The sequence below is a fragment of the Mustelus asterias genome, chromosome 1 (assembly GCF_964213995.1).
Source record: "Mustelus asterias chromosome 1, sMusAst1.hap1.1, whole genome shotgun sequence".
NCBI classification, from domain to species: Eukaryota; Metazoa; Chordata; class Chondrichthyes; order Carcharhiniformes; family Triakidae; genus Mustelus; species Mustelus asterias.
In genome coordinates, this window is record NC_135801.1 from 188,817,370 (window position 1) to 188,835,130 (window position 17,761).

The 17,761-nt window shown below is 46.6% G+C and overlaps 1 protein-coding gene across 1 annotated transcript in view; it reads left to right on the forward strand.

Annotated features, from left to right (window-relative positions):
• LOC144500809 (dedicator of cytokinesis protein 2-like) overlaps positions 1-17,761 on the forward strand; it is a 1,379,043-nt gene that overhangs the window by 1,206,482 nt on the left and 154,800 nt on the right. Inside the window, exon 37 of the mRNA XM_078224279.1 lies at positions 11,635-11,725. Coding sequence (XP_078080405.1) covers positions 11,635-11,725 — 91 coding nt within the window. The remainder of the gene's footprint in view (positions 1-11,634; positions 11,726-17,761) is intronic.

Here is a 17,761-nt window from a genome sequence, read left to right on the forward strand (position 1 = left end):
ATTGATTAGAACATTGAATACAGGAGTTGGGATGTCTTGTTGAAGTTGTACAAGACATTGGTAAGGCCACACTTGGAATACTGTGTACAGTTCTGGTCACCCTATTATAGAAAGGATATTATTAAACTAGAAAGAGTGCAGAAAAGATTTACTAGGATGCTCCCAGGACTTGATGGTTTGAGTTATAAGGAGAGGCTGGATAGACTGGCTGAGGGGCGAACTTATAGAGGTCTATAAAGTACTGAGGGGCATAGATGAGCTCGAAAGTCAATATCTTTTCCCAAAGATTGTGGAGTCTCAAACTAGAGGGCATAGGTTTAAGGTGAGAGGGGAGAGATACAAAAGTGTCCAGCGGTGCAATTTTTTCACACAGAGGGTGGTGAGAAAGGTAATAGTAGAGGCGGGTACAATTTTGTCCTTTAAAGAGCATTTAGACAGTTCCATGGGTAAGATGGGTATAGAGGGATATGGGCCAAATGCGGGCAATAGGGATTAGCTTAGGGTTTTGAAACAAAAGGGGGGCATGGACAAGTTGGGACGAAGGGCCTGTTTCCATGCTGCAAACCTCTATGACTCTATGACACATAATTATTAATCACCCACACAATCAATGTGAAGTTATATTTACAGAATACCAAAGTTCAAGTAAAATACTAGACCTTGACAACTTTTGCGTAACTGGCAGGTTCCCAGGCAGATATTGGCCTTTATCCGCATGTTTGTCTCCACAGTTTTCTGCATAGTCTGGTCCTTCGGTTGGTCTGATACTCTGGCTCTGGTCTTCCTTCCTTCTTTGGTGTGGTGGCTCTCCTCGTGTTGGTCGTTGCTGGCGATGGTCACTGTTGTTGTGGTTCGTTCATTGGCGAGAGAGAGAGAGAGAGATTCTTCTGTTGTGCAGCACCCTTTATACCTCATTGGTTTCATGCCCTTTTTAGTTATTGCCAATCAATCAACCAGGACTTGATCATCCTGATCGATAAAGTCCAATCAGGTGCTGCCACACTGATCTCTGGGTGTGTACCCAACGGCCTTGCCTGTAGGTGCTGGAGGCATGTAGGTCACATACCTTCCTCCCAAATAAGGGGTTAAGATGCCCCTATGTCTGGTAAACAATTTGGTTGGACGAGAAAGTGTCCATTTTCCTTGAGATGGCCGATATCCTATGTATTCCAGCGTCTGCAGCTGCAGCCTGTTTATCTCTGTCCAATTTCCTTTAAGGCTGCAACCTGTCCAGTTTTGGTACTTGTCCAACTATCCCAGCATGCTTTGTAAATCGCTGTCTTAGGTGGCCCCTTTGGCGACAGTGGATATTGGATTGATTGAATTTTTGAAAACCTTTCCGGCATCCGGGGAGTTGGAACAAAAGTTGGCAAATAGGGTGGCGATACAGCCATGATCCAATTAGATATGGGAGTCGAGTGAGGTCAGGAAGTCACTCTTTACACAGAGCAGAGTGGAAATCCGGAACGCTTTGCCTCACGGAAGCAATTGAAGCGGGGGGTGGGGGGTGGGGTGGGGGAAGGGTTGGGGGTCGGGGGGGGTCAACAGAAATTTTCAAATCGGAGAGTGATCGATTGTTTCTGCTGTCAGCCAAGTAAATTAAGGCTCATGGAGTCAAAGCAGAGAGAGATTTGATTTGATTTGATTTATTATTGTCGCATGTACAGTGGAGCCCCGTTATAACACGATGGTTGGGGTCCATAAAAGCGGGGTCATGAAAAAAGCGGGGTCGCGTGAAATCGGGGTCGCGCTAAATTTGCCAATTATGAGCGGGAAAAAAAGGGTCCAATGACACCATCATGTTATATGCGAATTCGCGCTAAATCGGGGTGTGTTAAATCGGGGCTCCACTGTATTAACATACAGTGAAAAGTATTGTTTCTTGCGCAGTATACAGACAAAACATACCGTTCATAGAGAAGGAAATGAGAGAGTGCAGAATGTCGTGTTGTAGTCATAGCTAGGGTGTAGAGAAAGATCAACTTAATGCAAGGTCCATTCGAAAGTCTGACACAGCAGGGGAGAAGCTGTTCTTGAGTCAGTTGGTACGTGACCTCAGACTTTTGTATCTTTTTCCCGAAGGAAGAAGGTGGAAGAGAGAATGTCTGAGGTGCGTGGGATCGTTAATTATGCTGGCTGCTTTGCTGAGGCACTGGGAAGTGTAGACAGAGTCAATGGATGGGAGGCTGGTTTGCGTGATGGATTGGGCTACATTCACGACCTTTTGTAGTTCTTTGCGGTCTTGGGCAGAGCAGGAGCCATACCAAGCTGTGATACAACCAGAAAGAATGCTTTCTATGGTGCATCTGTAAAGGTTGGTGAGAGTCGTAGCTGACATGCCAAATTTCCTTCATCTTCTGAGAAAGTAGAGGCGTTGGTGGGCTTTCTTAACTATAGTGTCGGCATCAAGGGACCAGGACAGGTTGTTGGTGATCTGGACACCTAAAGACTTGTAGCTCTCGACCCTTTTTACTTCGTCCCCGTTGATGTAGACAGGGGCACGTTCTTCTTTACGCTTCCTGAAGTTGATGACAATCTCCTTCACTTTGTTGTCATTGAGGGAGAGATTATTGTTGCCGCACCAGTTCACCAGATTCTCAATCTCATTCCTGTACTCTGTCTCGTCATTGTTTGAGATCCGACCCACGCGGATTGTGGCGATTAGGGGATTTTCACAGTAACTTCATTGCAGTGTTAATGTAAATCTACTTGTGACAGTATTAAACAAACTTTAAAAAAAAGACAGTGTAAAGGGGTGACAGGGTGCTGCCAACAAAATCCCCTTAACACAAATCGTCCAAATTTAAGAGGGGCGATTCTCCCAAAAGTGCTGAATTGGTTGGAAAAATGTTCGAGATCACGACTGTTTTCTCAGTGGGAGTTCAGACCCGAATCTCCGCACTCTGTGCACTGCAGAGGTCCCAGTCGTGAATCTCATTAAAAATCCAGTGGGGGGCGGGACCTATTCATGCCGAAGCCTGATAGTTCTAGAAATCTGCGCATGCGCAGTGGCTCCGATCTGTCAGTCTCCCCATTTGCTGGCCAGCTCATTCGCTGGCCTGCCTGGGACCCCAGCAGTGCTGCCCCTTGCGACACCCCCACGGCCCAATCGCGGTCCCCACGACAATTCCGGGTCCATCCCCTCCCGCCCCCCTGCCCCAGTTCCAGAGGCGTCCCGATGTCCAGCCCAACCCCCCTCCCACAGCAGAGCCAATCCCCCCACCCCTCTCAACCCGGCAGACCCCCCCCCCCCCACCCCCTGCTGACTCCCCACCCCTTGGGGTCAGACGCCGCCCCCCTGACAGGCCCCCCCCCCACCCCCCCCACCCCCCCAGCAGACCAACCTCCACTCCACCCGCCCCCCCCCCCCCAACCTGCTCCAATCGCTGCCCTCCCTCCATCCCAAACCGATCCTGTCTGCAGAATGGCAGCGAGACCCCCCACCCCCACCAATCACCCCGAGGCCCTGCCCACAATAGGCCCCGCTTCCTTGGCACTGCCTGATGCCCGATGGGCAGTGCCAAGGTGCTCCCTGGGTATGGGCAATTTGCCCCTTGGGCTGTGCCAGGGTGCACAGGCTGGCACTACCAGGGTGCCCATGCCCAAGGGGCACCACCCCTCCACCACCTGACCCCCTGGGGGGTCCCGATTTCCCCCCCCCCCACTTCATTTCGGTGGTGTCTCCCCTCGTTCCCTGAATGTGGGGAGCTAGTCTAAACCCTGCCGGAATGAAATACTCCTGGCGGGGTGGGAGATTCGATCGGGACCGGTGAGTTTTCGATAATGAAATGCTGAGCATATTTAAACCAAATTTTAAAAAGATACAAATGACTTACCTGCCTTCCCATCGGTTTCCAGCGTGGTCTGGACTCCGACTGTTCTCCGGCTCTGGGAGACGTGCATGCGTTCCCGGCGCATGGACAAATTCCGGAACAAGGCCGACGACGTGATTCTCCCAACCGGATCCACCAGAAAAGTTGCGGATCGCAATGGGAGAATCGGGCCCGAGGTCTCTCCTCACCAACATCTGAGCTGATAATCATCCAGCCCTGAAACCGGGAATAAATCAATTCAGTGTAACATACTATCCACCGCAGCTCATTAAAGTCAGTGATTATTCCTTCTCAGTCTTTGTTTGCGTTAAACGAAGACATGATTTACCTTGGCACTCTTCCCACCACCCTGTTTCCACTACCCGTTCCCCCCCCGCACCCTACTCACCCATCCCGCAGGGATCGGTACTGGGGCCTCAACTATTTACCATTTCTAAAGACGATCTGGAGGAGGGGACTGAGTGTAGGGTAACAAAGTTTGCAGACGACACAAAGATAAGTGGAAAAGTGAATCGTGTGGAGGGCGTAGAAGGTCTGCAGAGAGATTTGGACAGGCTGAGTGAGTGGGCGAGGATCTGGCAGATGGAGTATAACGTTGACGAATGCGAGGTTATTCACTTTGGAGGAAATAATAGCAAATTGGATTATTATCTAAATGGAAAAAAATTACAACATGCTACTGTGCAAAGGGACCTGGGGGTCCTTGTGCATGAGACGCAAAAACCCAGTCTGCAGGTGCAACAGGTGATCAAGAAGGCAAATGGGATGTTGGCCTATATCGCAAGGGGGATAGGATATAAAAGCAGGGATGTCTTGCTGCATCTGTACAGGGCATTGGTGAGGCCGCAGCTGGAATACTGTGTGCAGTATTGGTCCCCTTATTTGCGGAAGGATATATTGGCCTTGGAGGGAGTGCAGAGAAGGTTCACCAGGTTGATACCAGAGATGAGGGGTGTTGATTATGAGGAGAGACTGAGCAGATTGGGTTTGTACTCGTTGGAATTTAGAAGGCTGAGGGGGGATCTTATAGAGACCTATAAGATAATGAAGGGGCTGGATAGGGTAGAGGTGGAGAGATTCTTTCCACTTAGAAAGGAAGCTAGAACTGGAGGGCACAGCCTCAAAATAAAGGGGGTCCGTGTAGGACAGAGTTGAGGAGGAACTTCTTCTCTCAGAGGGTGGTGAATCTCTGGAATTCTCTGCCCACTGAAGTGGTGGAGGCTACCTCGTTGAATATGTTTAAGTCACGGATAGATGGATTCCTGATCGGTAAGGGAATTAGGGGTTATCGGGATCAGGCAGGTAAGTGGAATTGATCCACTTCAGATCAGCCATGATCTTATTGAATGGCGGGGCAGGCTCGAGGGGCTAGATGGCCTACTCCTGCTCCTATTTCTTATGTTCTTATCCCACCCGTCATGGTAAAAAAAACTTTCCAAAGCTCATGAAGAATGGCCATCCCTGACAAGATACCAATGTTCAAAGAATTGTCCCTTAAGGACAGCCAGTAACAGATTTGCGTTACTGTGAAGCATTTTACAATTGATGAAGCGCAGGCACTGTTGTCACGTGGGCAATGCGACAGCCAATTTGCATACGGCAAGTTTCCACAAGTTGCAATGTGATTGTCACCAGTTAGCCCGTTTTCTTTATTGAAGTCGCTTGACAAGTTTTGGCCAGGACCTCTGAGAGAACACCCTTGCTCTTCTTCAAAATGGTTCCATGGGACCTTTTATAACTGCCTGGGTTTTTGAATTGGGCTTTTACTTCAAGCTCCACTCAAAAGACAGAGTCGCTAAAGCATGGCACTCCCTCAGTACTCAGATGCAGCAACCTCGATTATAGAAATCATAGAAACCCTGCAGTGCAGAAAGAGGCCATTCGGCCCATCGAGTCTGCACCGACCACAATCCCACCCAGGCCCTACCCCCCTATCCCTACATATTTTACCCACTAACCTACGCACTCAGGACACCAAGGGGCAATTTTAGCATGGCCAATCAACCTAACCCACACATCTTTGGACTGTGGGAGGAAACCGGAGCACCCGGAGGAAACATACGCAGACACGAGGAGAATGTGCAAACTCCACACAGACAGTGACCCAAGCCGGGAATCGAACCCAGGTCCTTGGAGCTGTAAAGCAGCAGTGCTAACCGCTGTGCTACCGTGCCGTGATTATACGCTTCTCTCGTGGGATTTGAATCTACAGGAATGAGATAGAGAATCTGGTGAACTGGTGCGACAACAATAATCTCTCCCTCAATGTCAACAAAACGAATGAGATTGTCATCGACTTCAGGAAGCAGAGTGGAGAACATGCCCCTGCCTACATCAATGGGGATGAAGTAGAAATGGTCGGACGCTTCAGGTTTTTAGGTGCCCAGATCACCAACAACTTGTCCTGGTCCCCCCATGCCGACACTGTAGTTAAGAAAGCCCACCAATGCCTCTACTTTCTCAGAAGGAAATTTGGCATGTCAGCTACGACTCTCACCAGCTTTTACAGATGCACCATAGAAAACATCCTTTCTGGTTGTATCGCAGCTTGGTATGGCTCCTGCTCTGCTCAAGACCGCAAGAAACTACAAAAGGTTGTGAATGTAGCCCAATCCATCACGCAAACCAGCCTCCCATCCATTGACTCTGTCTACACTTCCCACTGCCTTGGCAAAGCAGCCAGCATAATTAAGGACCCCACGCACCCCGGACATTCTCTCTTCCACCTTCTTCCATCGGGACAAAGATACAAAAGTCAGAGGTCACGTACCAACCGACTCAAGAATAGCTTCTTCCCTGCTGCCATCAGACTTTTGAATGGACCGACCTCCATTAAGTTGACCTTTCTCTACACCCCAGCTTTGACTGTAACACTACATTCTGCACTCTCTTGTTTCCTTCTCTATGAACAGTATGCTTTGTCTGTATAGCGGGCAAGAAACAATACTTTTCACTGTGTGTTAATACATGTGACAATAATAAGAACATAAGAACTAGGAGCAGGAGTAGGCCACCTGGCCCCTCGAGCCTGCTCTGCCATTCAATAAGATCATGGCTGATCTTTTTGTGGATTCAGCTCCACTTACCCGCCCGCTCACCGTAACCCTTAATTCCTTTACTGCTCAAAAATTTATCTATCCTTGCCTTAAAAACATTCAATGAGGTAGCCTCAACTGCTTCACTGGGCAGGGAATCCCACAGATTCACAACCCTTTGTGTGAAGAAGTTCCTCCTCAACTCAGCCCTAAATCTGCTTCCCCTTATTTTGAGGCTATGCCCCCTAGTTCTAGTTTCACCCCTCCGTGGAAACAACTTTCCCTGCTTCTATCTGATCCATTCCCTTCATAATCTTATATGTTTCTATAAGATCTCCCCTCATTCTTCTGAATTCCAAAGAGTATAGCCCCAGTCTACTCAGTCTCTCCTCATAAACCAACCCTCTCAACTCCGGAATCAACCCAGTGAATCTTCTCTGCACCCCCTCCAGTGCCAGTATATCCTTTCTCAAGTAAGGAGATCAAAACTACACACAGATTATAAATCAAATCAAATCAAATCAAATCAAAAACATTTTGACTCGGGGCAAAATCGCTACCACACAGCCATAACTGGGTGCACAGTGGTTAGCACAGCTGCCTCACAGCGCCAGCGACCGAGTTCAATTCCCGGCTTGGGTCACTGTCTGTGTGGAGTCTGCATGTTCTCCCCGCGTCTGCGTGGGTTTCCTCCGGGTGCTTCGGTTTACTCCCACAGTCCAAAGATGTGCATGTTAGGTGAATCGGCCATCTTAAGTTACCACTTGGTGTCCCAAGATGTGTGGGTTAGATGGGATTAGCATGGAAAATGTGCGGGATTACGGGGATAGGGTGGGATAGAGGGCCTGGGTAAAATACTCTGTCAGAGAGTCGGTGCAGACTCGATGCACCAAATGGCCTCTTCTGCACTGTCGGGATTATATTAAAACAACATGAGTGATTGAACAATCCCTTCTCCTAAAATAGGGGAAAACAAAGACTCTTTGGGCCTAATTGCCTTCCTCTGGTCCGCAAAGTGAGTACATTTTTTGGCACTTACCCATCCTAGGAGAGAAAGATCTCCGAGAAGCAGTTAGCGGCCTTTCGTGTCAGCAAAAGATGAGGCAGATATCCTGAAGCCCTACTCTTTATCAAACTGAACATCACTATGGTTTTAATTTCATTAGTAACACCAATTGTGTTAAACATCTGCTAACACAAAATTGACTGATTACTCATGTTGACTGTCAGAACAAACAATTAACGGGGGAAGGTCACTCTTTGATGTTGTTTGCTGTCTGTGGCAGGTCGCTGGCAGAATCTTATGCATTGTCAGTGAATTAGAATTCATATTGTGCCATCTAAAGGATTTTATGATGTTAATGAGAACCCACGGGCATTTACCAAGGACATCCTACAATTACTGTCTCTCGTGTGTTTGATTATATTACCGAATTGATGCTCGCGGTGACACCACTGCAATATTAATGATAAACAGGAGAATCTGTCATTATAGAATACTGGTCGCTATTGTTGCTGTTCTCTGCCTTCTCAGTTAGCTCGTGATGGGACACAGATCCACAGTCGCTGTTAACCCCTTGGTTGCTCAGTGCAGTGGCTAAGTCCTGAGGATGAGCTGACAGGGCGAATGTTTCAGATGAGACTTCTCCGGAGAGAGATTTAGAAACATAGAGAATAGAAGCAGACCATTCGGCCCTTTGAGCCTACTCTGCCATTCATTCTGATCATGGCTGATCATCAAATTCAATATCCTGATCCCCCCTTTCCCCCATATCACTTGATGCCTTTAGCCCCAAGGGCAATATCCAATTTCTTGATGAAATCACACAATGTTTTGGCCTCAACTACATTCTGTGGGAGTGAATTCCACACATTCACCACCCTCTGGGTGAAGAATTTTTTCCTCACCTCAATTCTAAAAGGTTAACACTTTATTTTCAAACTATGATCCCTAGTTCTGGACTCCTCCACCATCGGGAACATCCTTTCTGAATCTACCCTGTCTAATCCTTTTATAAGTTTCTATCAGATCCCCTCTCACTCTTCTAAGCTCCAGTGAAGACAATCCTAACTGACTTAGTCTCTCTCATATAATAGATGAGGAATCAGCCTGGTAAACCTTGGCTGTACTCCCTCTATAGCAAGGACATTCTTCCTCAGATAAGGACACCAATACTGCCCACAATACTCCAGGTGTGGCCTCACCAATGTGCTGAATCATTGAATGGTTGAATGGTTTCAAGAAGGAGATAGATATATGTCTAATAAAAAAGGGATATGGGGAACAGGTGGAGGTAGATTTGAGACCGGGGAGAGATCAGCCATGATCTGATTGAATGGCGGAGCAGGTTCGAAGGGTTGAATTTGCCTACTTCTGCTCCTAATTCCTAAATTCCTATCTTCCTGTACTCTTCCTGAGTTCTGTAGGATATTTAAGGTAGAGGAAGTAGCAAGGTTTTCAGATAGCCCCGGACAGCAGGGCAAGATAAGAGAGTATATTTTAGAATTGTGAATGGGCAGTTTTAGGAAAGTTGCCATAAAGTGGTCTTTGGATGGGCAAAGACAAAGAATGACCCGTTCTTCATCAGTCACCTCACAAAATGGCCATCTACAACAAATGCAGCTGGATGTACTTCTGAAGAGAGAAGGGATGTGGTGAGATGCCAGGAGGCGGGTTTGACCATTGAATAAATGATGAGGCATGGTCAACATTTCATTATTCACATTCGATATCTGTTCGTTCAAAACATTGAGGGAGGCATGGCGGCACAGTGGTTGGCACTGCTGCCTCACAGCGCCAGGGACCCGGGTTCAATTCCCGGCTTGGGTCACTGTCTGTGTGGAGTTTGCATGCTCTCCCGTGTCTGCGTGGGTTTCCTCCGGGTGCTCCGGTTTCCTCCCGCAGTCCAAAGATGTGCAGGTTAGTTGATCGGCCATGATAAATTGACCCTAGTGTCAGGGGGATTAGCAGGGTAAAGGTGTGGGATTACTGGGATAGGGCCTGGGTGGGATTGTGGTCGGTACAGACTCGATGGGCCAAATGGTCTCCTTCTGTACAGTAGGGATTCTATGATTCTATTATTACATTGTGACTGCCTAACTGTGTTGACCTTGGCTAAGTGAATGGCAGCTTGTCCCTCTGTTAAAAAGGCTGTGGGTTCAAACCCTACTCCAGGAACTTGCATAAGAAGAGTTAGGCTGAATCTCCCATTGCAGGACTGAGGGAGTACTGCAGTGTCAGAGGTGCCGCCTTTCCAATTAAACCAAAGTCTTGACTGCTTTCTCAGGGGAGGTGATGGTCTAGTGGTATTAACACTAGACTATTAATCCAGAAATTCAGCTAATGTTTTGGGGACCCGGGTTCGAATCCCACACAGCAGGAATTTGAATTCAATAAAAAATATCTGGAATTAAGAATCTACTGATGACAATGAAACCATTGTCAATTGTCAGAAAAATCCATCTGGTTCACTAATGTCCTCTAGGGAAAGAAATCTGCCGTCCTTACCTGGTCTGGCCTACATGTGACTCCAGAGCCACAGCAATGTGATTGGCTCTCAACTACCCTCCAAGAGCAATAGGGACGGGCAATAAATGCTGTAAGAGTTTTAACAACACCAGTCTAAAACTCTTGTTAAAACTCTTACTGTGTTTACCCCAGTCCAACGCCGGCATCTCCACATAATAAATGCTGGCCAGCCAACGACACCCGTGTCCTGCGATGAATAAAAAAAAAACCCTGCAGCAATCTTTCGAAGAGCAAGAGAATTTATCCCACTATCGTAATCAATATTTATTTCTCAACTAACATCAGTAAATACAGATTTTCTGGTCTGTGTCACATTGCTGCTTGTGGGAGCTTACTGTGCACAAATTGACTCTCATATTTTCTACAATACAACAGTGACTACACTTCAAAAGTACTTCACTGGCTGTAATCTGGTTAGGATGGCACGGTAGCACAATGGTTAGCACTGCTGCCTCACAGCGCTAGGGACCTGGGTTCATTTCTTGTCTTCCCTGTCTGCATGTTCTCCCCGTGTCTGCGTGGGTTTCTTCCAGGTCATAGAATCAGAGAATCATAGAGGTTTACAGCATGGAAACACCCTTCAGCCCAACTTGTCCATGCCGCCCTTTTTTTTTAAACCCCTAAGCTAGTCCCAATTGCCCGCATTTGGCCCATATCCCTCTGTGATAGAGTCATAGAGGTTTACAGCATGGAAACTACAGCATGGGTGTTCCAGTCTCCTCCCAAAAGACATGGTGGTTAGAAACAAGAAATAGGCCAATATGATCAGCCATTCGGCCCTTCGAGCCTGCCCTGACATTCATTTTGATCATGGCTGATCATCAAATTTAATATCCTGATCCCCCCTTCCCTCCCATATCCCTTGATCCCTTTAAGCCCAAGATCTAATTTCTTCTTGAAATCAGACAATGTTTTGGCCTCAGCTACACTCTGTGGTAGTGAATTCTACACATTCACCACCCTCTGGGTGAAGAAATTTCTCCTCACCTCAGTTTGAGCATTGGCCATGCTAAATTCTTCCTCAGTGCACCCAAACAGGTGTGTGGCGATTTTCACAGTGACTTCATTGCAGTGTTAATGTAAACCTACTTGGAACATTATTTTTAAAAACTTTTAAAACTTTAGAGCTGTGCTCATTTCAGGGAAAGTATGATATCAACACAAATCTTTCTTTGTTAGCCAGTGTAAACATCTGACCAATTGTTTTTTTTCCTTTTCCTCTCCCTCTCTCTCTCAGGTATATGTATAAACTTCGGGATTTGCACCTGTTCTATGAGAATTTCACTGAAGCAGCCTTCACCCTGCTCCTGCATGCAAAGCTACTGAAGGTAACAACCGGAACATTTCTACGCTGGCCATATTAGCCAGTCACCTCCGAGCTCTGGGGAATTGTACCTGAGGGGTGAGGTATCACAAAACGGGCTGAGGATCCCATCGCCAACACAGATGCCCCCACATTAGAATTACACAGCAAATGGAACTTGATGGTTTGTGTTCTAAGGAGAGGCTGGATAGACTGGGAGTTTTTTTGTCTGGGGCATAGGAGGCTGAGAGGTGATCTTATAGAGGTCTATAAAATAATGAGAGGCGTAGATCAGCTGGATAGTCAATATCTTATCCCAAAGGTAGGGGAGTCTAAAACTGGAGGACAGAGGTTTAAGGTGAGAGGGGAGAGATACAAAAGGGCCCAGAGGGGGCAATTTTTTCACACAGAGGGTGGTGAGTGTCTGGAACGAGCTGCCAGAGGTAGCAATAGAGGCAGGTACAATTTTGTCTTTTAAAAAGCATTTAGACAGTTACATGAGTAAGATGGGTATCGAGGGATATGGGCCAAACGCGGGCAATTGGGACTAACTTAGTGGTAAAAACTGGGCGGCATGGACAAGTTAGGCCGAAGGGCCTGTTTCCATGCTGTAAGCCTCTATGGCTCTAAATGTCCGGCAAGTTCAAACTTCTCTTGGACAATTGCCCTGTGCTGGAAATGATCCGCAAGTAGGCTTTGAATCAGAGATTTCGGAAGGTTCTGAATGCAGGAGTTACCTGGAAAAAATTAGCAAAATTATAACCACTTTCTGGATAATTTCTGGGTAACTATTGGACTGACCTTCCCCCAACATACCCCATCCACCCAACCCCCCAGCCTTAACCATGAAACTCCCATCACTTCACCCTCCCCACCCCAACTGTCCACCTGAGCCTCCACAGGTCTCCCCTACTCTCCCACCACCCACAGGGCTATGCCCCCACTCCACTCACCCCAAGCAACACTCCCCACACCTCCAACTCCTTCCCAATAGTCCCACCGATTGCCCCCCCTCACTCCCTTGATTAGTCCCCAACTAGCACCCCCCACCCCTCACCCCTTCCGAATGAACTCCCCTTAATCCCCGTCCAGCCCCAAACTGTCTAAGTGCCCCACTGGCTACCCCCCCACCTGACCATCTTCACAACTCTCCCAACCCCAAACGATACCTCTCAATCCTCAACTCTATATCCAGCTGGCTGATTAGCCTGCACCACCCTCCCAGACCTAATCCTGCCCAGTTACCACACAAACCTACCTTCTTCCCAGCCTTTCAATGTGGTTTGATCTTTAAACCTACCTGATTTATGGCCCTAAAAGAGTGGGGGGCCTCTGGCTCTTCTAACATCAACACAAGGTTGGGAAACCTGCTGCACTTCACTGGTCTCACCCAGCATGAGTGGGAAAGTTGGGTGAGAAAGGATCAGTTTATTGATTTGATTTGATTTGATTTGATTTATTATTGTCACATGTATTAACATCGAGTGAAAAGTATTATTTCTTGCGCGCTATACAGACAGAGCATACCGTTCATAGAGAAGGAAAGGAGACAGTGCAGAATGTAGTGTTACAGTCATAGCTAGGGTGTAGAGAAAGATCAACTTAATGCAAGGTAAGTCCATTCAAAAGTCTGACAGCAGCAGAGAAGAAGCTGTTCTTGAGTTGGTTGGTATATGACCTCAGACTTTTGTATCTTTTTCCCGACGGAAGAAGGTGGAAGAGAGAATGTCCGAGGTGTGAGGGTCTTTAATTATGCTGGCTGCTTTTCCAAGGCAGCAGTAAGTATAGACAAAGTCAATGGATGGGAGGCTGGTTTGCGTGATGGACTGGGCTACATTAATGACACCTTGTAGTTCCTTGCAGTCTTGGGCAGAGCAGGAGCCATACCAAGCTGTGATACAACCCGAAAGAATGCTTTCTATGGTGCATCCAGGCAGGTAATCAGGAGTAAATGACAATCCACTCTAACTGTTAATCCACGGAAGATTCAGGCCAGTGTGTTCTGGGGCAGGTAACCCAGGGTTCACCAACACAGAAGTCCTCTCTGAGTGCCTGAGGCTTTCTCCAGAACTGGAATAGATCAGCTATCTGGGTGTAATTCGGGGAGGTGTCAGACTCAAAGGAGCTGAATTGGAGTCATTGAATCATCTACTGGTACAAAACAGTGCAAGGCCATTTGGCCCATCGAGCCCACACTGGCTGTTTTGAAAAGTAGTCCGGTTAGATTCATTGCCCCTTGCACCCCAAACACTTTTCACACATCTCTGCAGTTTTCGTCTCTCCTGCAGGTATTTATCCAATTCCCTTTTGGAAAGCTAAGGAAAATCCCAATTTCTCAGTCTATCCACAAAACTGTGAATGTTCATCCCCAGAGCGCTCGAGTAAATCTCTACTGCACTCACACTCGAGCCTTCATGTTCATCCTTGAAATAGCTCCTCAGAAGCTGTATTTATTGCCCATCCCTAACTGCCCTCCATTTCAGAGCATTTGAGAGGCAACCACTTTGCTGTGGATATGGAGTCACATGTAGGCCAGACCAGGCAAGGGCAGCAGATTTCCTTCACTAAAAGACATTAGTGAACCAGGTGGACTTTTACAACAATCGACAATGGTTTCATGGTCATCAGTAGACTTTTAATTCCAGATGTTTATTGAGTTCAAACTTCACCATCAACCATGGTGGGATTCGAACCTGGATCCCCATAGCATTACCCTGGGTCTCTGGATTGCTAGTCCAATGACAAAACCACTATGCCACTATCTCCCCAAACTCTTTCTAGGGACAATTCAGATAAGTGTTCTATATATGACAATAGTACAGACAGCAGCAAAACACATGGAAAGTGATGACAGGTTTTGATAGAGGAAAGAGGGAGAAATTGGCTCCACTGGATGGAGAATGGGTAAACCGGCAGACACAGATTTAAGGTAAGTAGATAAAGGACCAGAGGGAAGGTGAAGAGAAATGCCTTTTACTCAGTGGGTTGCTAGGAGCTGGAGGATGCTGCCTGAAATATATAAACATGACAAGATACAATTCTTAATAGCCAACCTATCCTTATGAGTTCCAATTCAAGCAATATTCCTCTTACAGACTTAAACCCTTCTTTAAAAATCAGTTAGCAAAACACAGGCTTATGTGCTTGTACTTAGGTTGCCAGCCCTACAGCTCCCAGACCACCTCCAGAGAGAGAGAGAGAGACAGAAAGAAATGTCTTGCTACTTTCAGAACCAGACAGGAACTGCTTGTTTAAAAAAAGGAATGAAAGAGAAACTGTTTTTTCTGTGCAAGCACATGATAGTGGAATCAGATTTAGAAATATCTTCTAAAAGAGGATCACATATCTACTTGGAAAGGAAATAATCTGTTGAGTCGTGGAGTGTTAGGGTGTGGATCAGAAACCCCAAGGTGTGTTATGAAGCTGGACGAGACTATAGCATTTATGTAAGGATATTGATTTGATTTGATTTGATTTATTATTATCACATGTATTAACATACAGTGAAAAGTATTGTTTCTTACCGTTCATAGAGAAGGAAAGGAGAGAGTGCAGAATGTAGTGTTACAGTCATAGCTAGGGTGTAGAGAAAGATCAACTTACTGCAAGGTAGGTCCATTCAACAGTCTGACAGCAGCAGAGAAGAAGCTGTTCTTGAGTTGGTTGGTATATGACCTCAGACTTTTGTATCTTTTTCCCAAAGGAAGAAGGTGGAAGAGAGAATGTCCGGGGTGCGTGGGTCCTTAATTATACTGGCTGCTTTGCTGAGACAGCGGGAAGTGTAGACAGAGTCAATGGATGGGAGGCTGGTTTGTGTGATGGATTGGGCTACATTCATGATCTTTTGTAGTTCCTTGCGGTCTTGGGCAGAGCAGGAGCTATACCAAGCTCTGATACAACCAGAAAGAATGCTTTCTATGGTGTATCTGTAAAAGTTGGTGAGAGTCGTCGCTGACATGTCAAATTTCCTTAGTCTTCTGAGAAAATAGAGGCATTGGTGGGCTTTCTTAACTATAGTGTCGGCATGGGGGGACCAGGACAGGTTGTTGGTGATCTGGACTTCATCCCCATTGATGTAGACAGGGGCATGTTCTCCTTTGCGCTTCCTGAAGTCGATGACAATCTCCTTCATTTGTTTGGCGTGATTCTACTGATACAGTGGGAAGCTTTTATCAAAACAAACTTTATTTAACAATACTGTTTAACTATAACAAATGAATAAATTTAATATTTAACAATTGAACAATATATAAACATGACAAGATACAATTCTTAATAGCCAACCTATCCTTATGAGTTCCAATTCAAGCAATATTCCTCTTACAGACTTAAACCCTTCTTTAAAAATCAGTTAGCAAAACACAGGCTTATGTGCTTGTACTTAGGTTGCCAGCCCTACAGCTCCCAGACCACCTCCAGAGAGAGAGAGACGGAAAGACATGTCTTGCTTCTTTCAGGACCAGACAGGAACTGCTTGTTTAAAAAAAGGAATGAAAGAGAAACTGTTTTTTCTCTGCAAGCACATGACTCTGTCTCTGTCAATGCCCTAATCAAAACTCTACTCCGAAATGTGGAGATGCCGGCGTTGGAGTGGGGTGGGCACAGTAAGAAGTCTCACAACACCAGGTTAAAGTCCAACAGGTTTATTTGGAATCATGAGCTTTTGGAGCGTTGCTCCTTCATCAGGTAAGTCATACACTCTTTCGGATTGTGGGAGGAAACCGGAGCACCCGGAGAAAACCCACGCAGACGCAGGGAGAACGTGCAAACTCCACACAGCCAATCACCCAAGGCCGGAATTGAACCCGATTCCCTGGCACTGTGAGGCAGCAGGGCTAACCACTGTGTCCCTGTGCCACCCCTAAATAATATTTTTATTTAATAGCGCTCTGGTGTAGCTCCTTGGTACATTTTATCTCGTTAAAAGCTGCTGGATGAATGCAAGTTGGCGTTATTGTTCATCGTTTGACAGCCAGAGTGGTGCTGGATACTGCCTCTGAATTAAAAAGAGGGGGCTGATAGCAATATGAGCGGTGGAATGAGATAATGTATAATATGCTAATAGTTGAACCTGGGGCCAGTCAGATAGACATCAATGGCCTCTCTTGCTTGGCCTATTATATTATTTAACTGAGGATCCAATACGCCTCCGCGAAGTTGCAGAGTGTACTCCACGGCAGCGAAGGTTCTGATTGCTGGAGGCTCACTGAATGATGGAGAGGCACACTCTGCTTCTTTAAGTCAGGAACGCATTCTCTTTTATTGATCAGGTGAAAGAATCTACAAAATCTGCACATTGTGTTGCATTTTGAAAGGGTGCACAGGAGCTGAGGACCAAATAAGGAGAGGTTCTTGCTCAACTAGGCCGCTGGTCAAGGGTGATTACTGGGCCCACTCTCCTTCAGATCAATGAATACAATCACTATGCTAATTAGTTCGAATTGCAACTCGAACTGCAGCGGCCAAGAGGTCACCTTCATGGATACATGTTGAATTTCTATCTTTACCAGGCGACTTTCGCAGAGAGGTTTAACGCTTTCAGGCCTGTACCTTTCCACAAACATTGGATTTGGCATTTATGTTGCCTTTTCTGACCCCAGATCCACCCCATCCCTCGCCTCCCCCACTGAAAGTGCTGACTTGTGACGAGAGGTGTCTGGGGTTTTTTATTCATCTGTGGGACATGGGCATTGCTGCCTGGCCAGCATTTATTGCCCACCTCCAGTTGCCCTTGGAGGGCAGTAGAGAGTCAACCACATTGCTGTGGCTCTGGAGTCACATGCAGGCCAGACCAGGTAAGGACAGCAGAGTTCCTTCCCTAAAGGACATTAGTGAACCCAATGGGTTTTTCCAACAATCAACAATGGTTTCATGAACATCAGTAGATTCTTAATTCCCGATATTTTTTATTCAATTCAAATTCCACCACGTGCCGCGACGGGATTCGAACCCGGGTCCCCAGAGCTTCTGGATTAATAGTCTAATGATAATACCACAAGGCCATTGCCTCCAGTGATGGGCAAGTCCTCTGGGCATTCGCTTGTTATTCCCATTTTTCCTG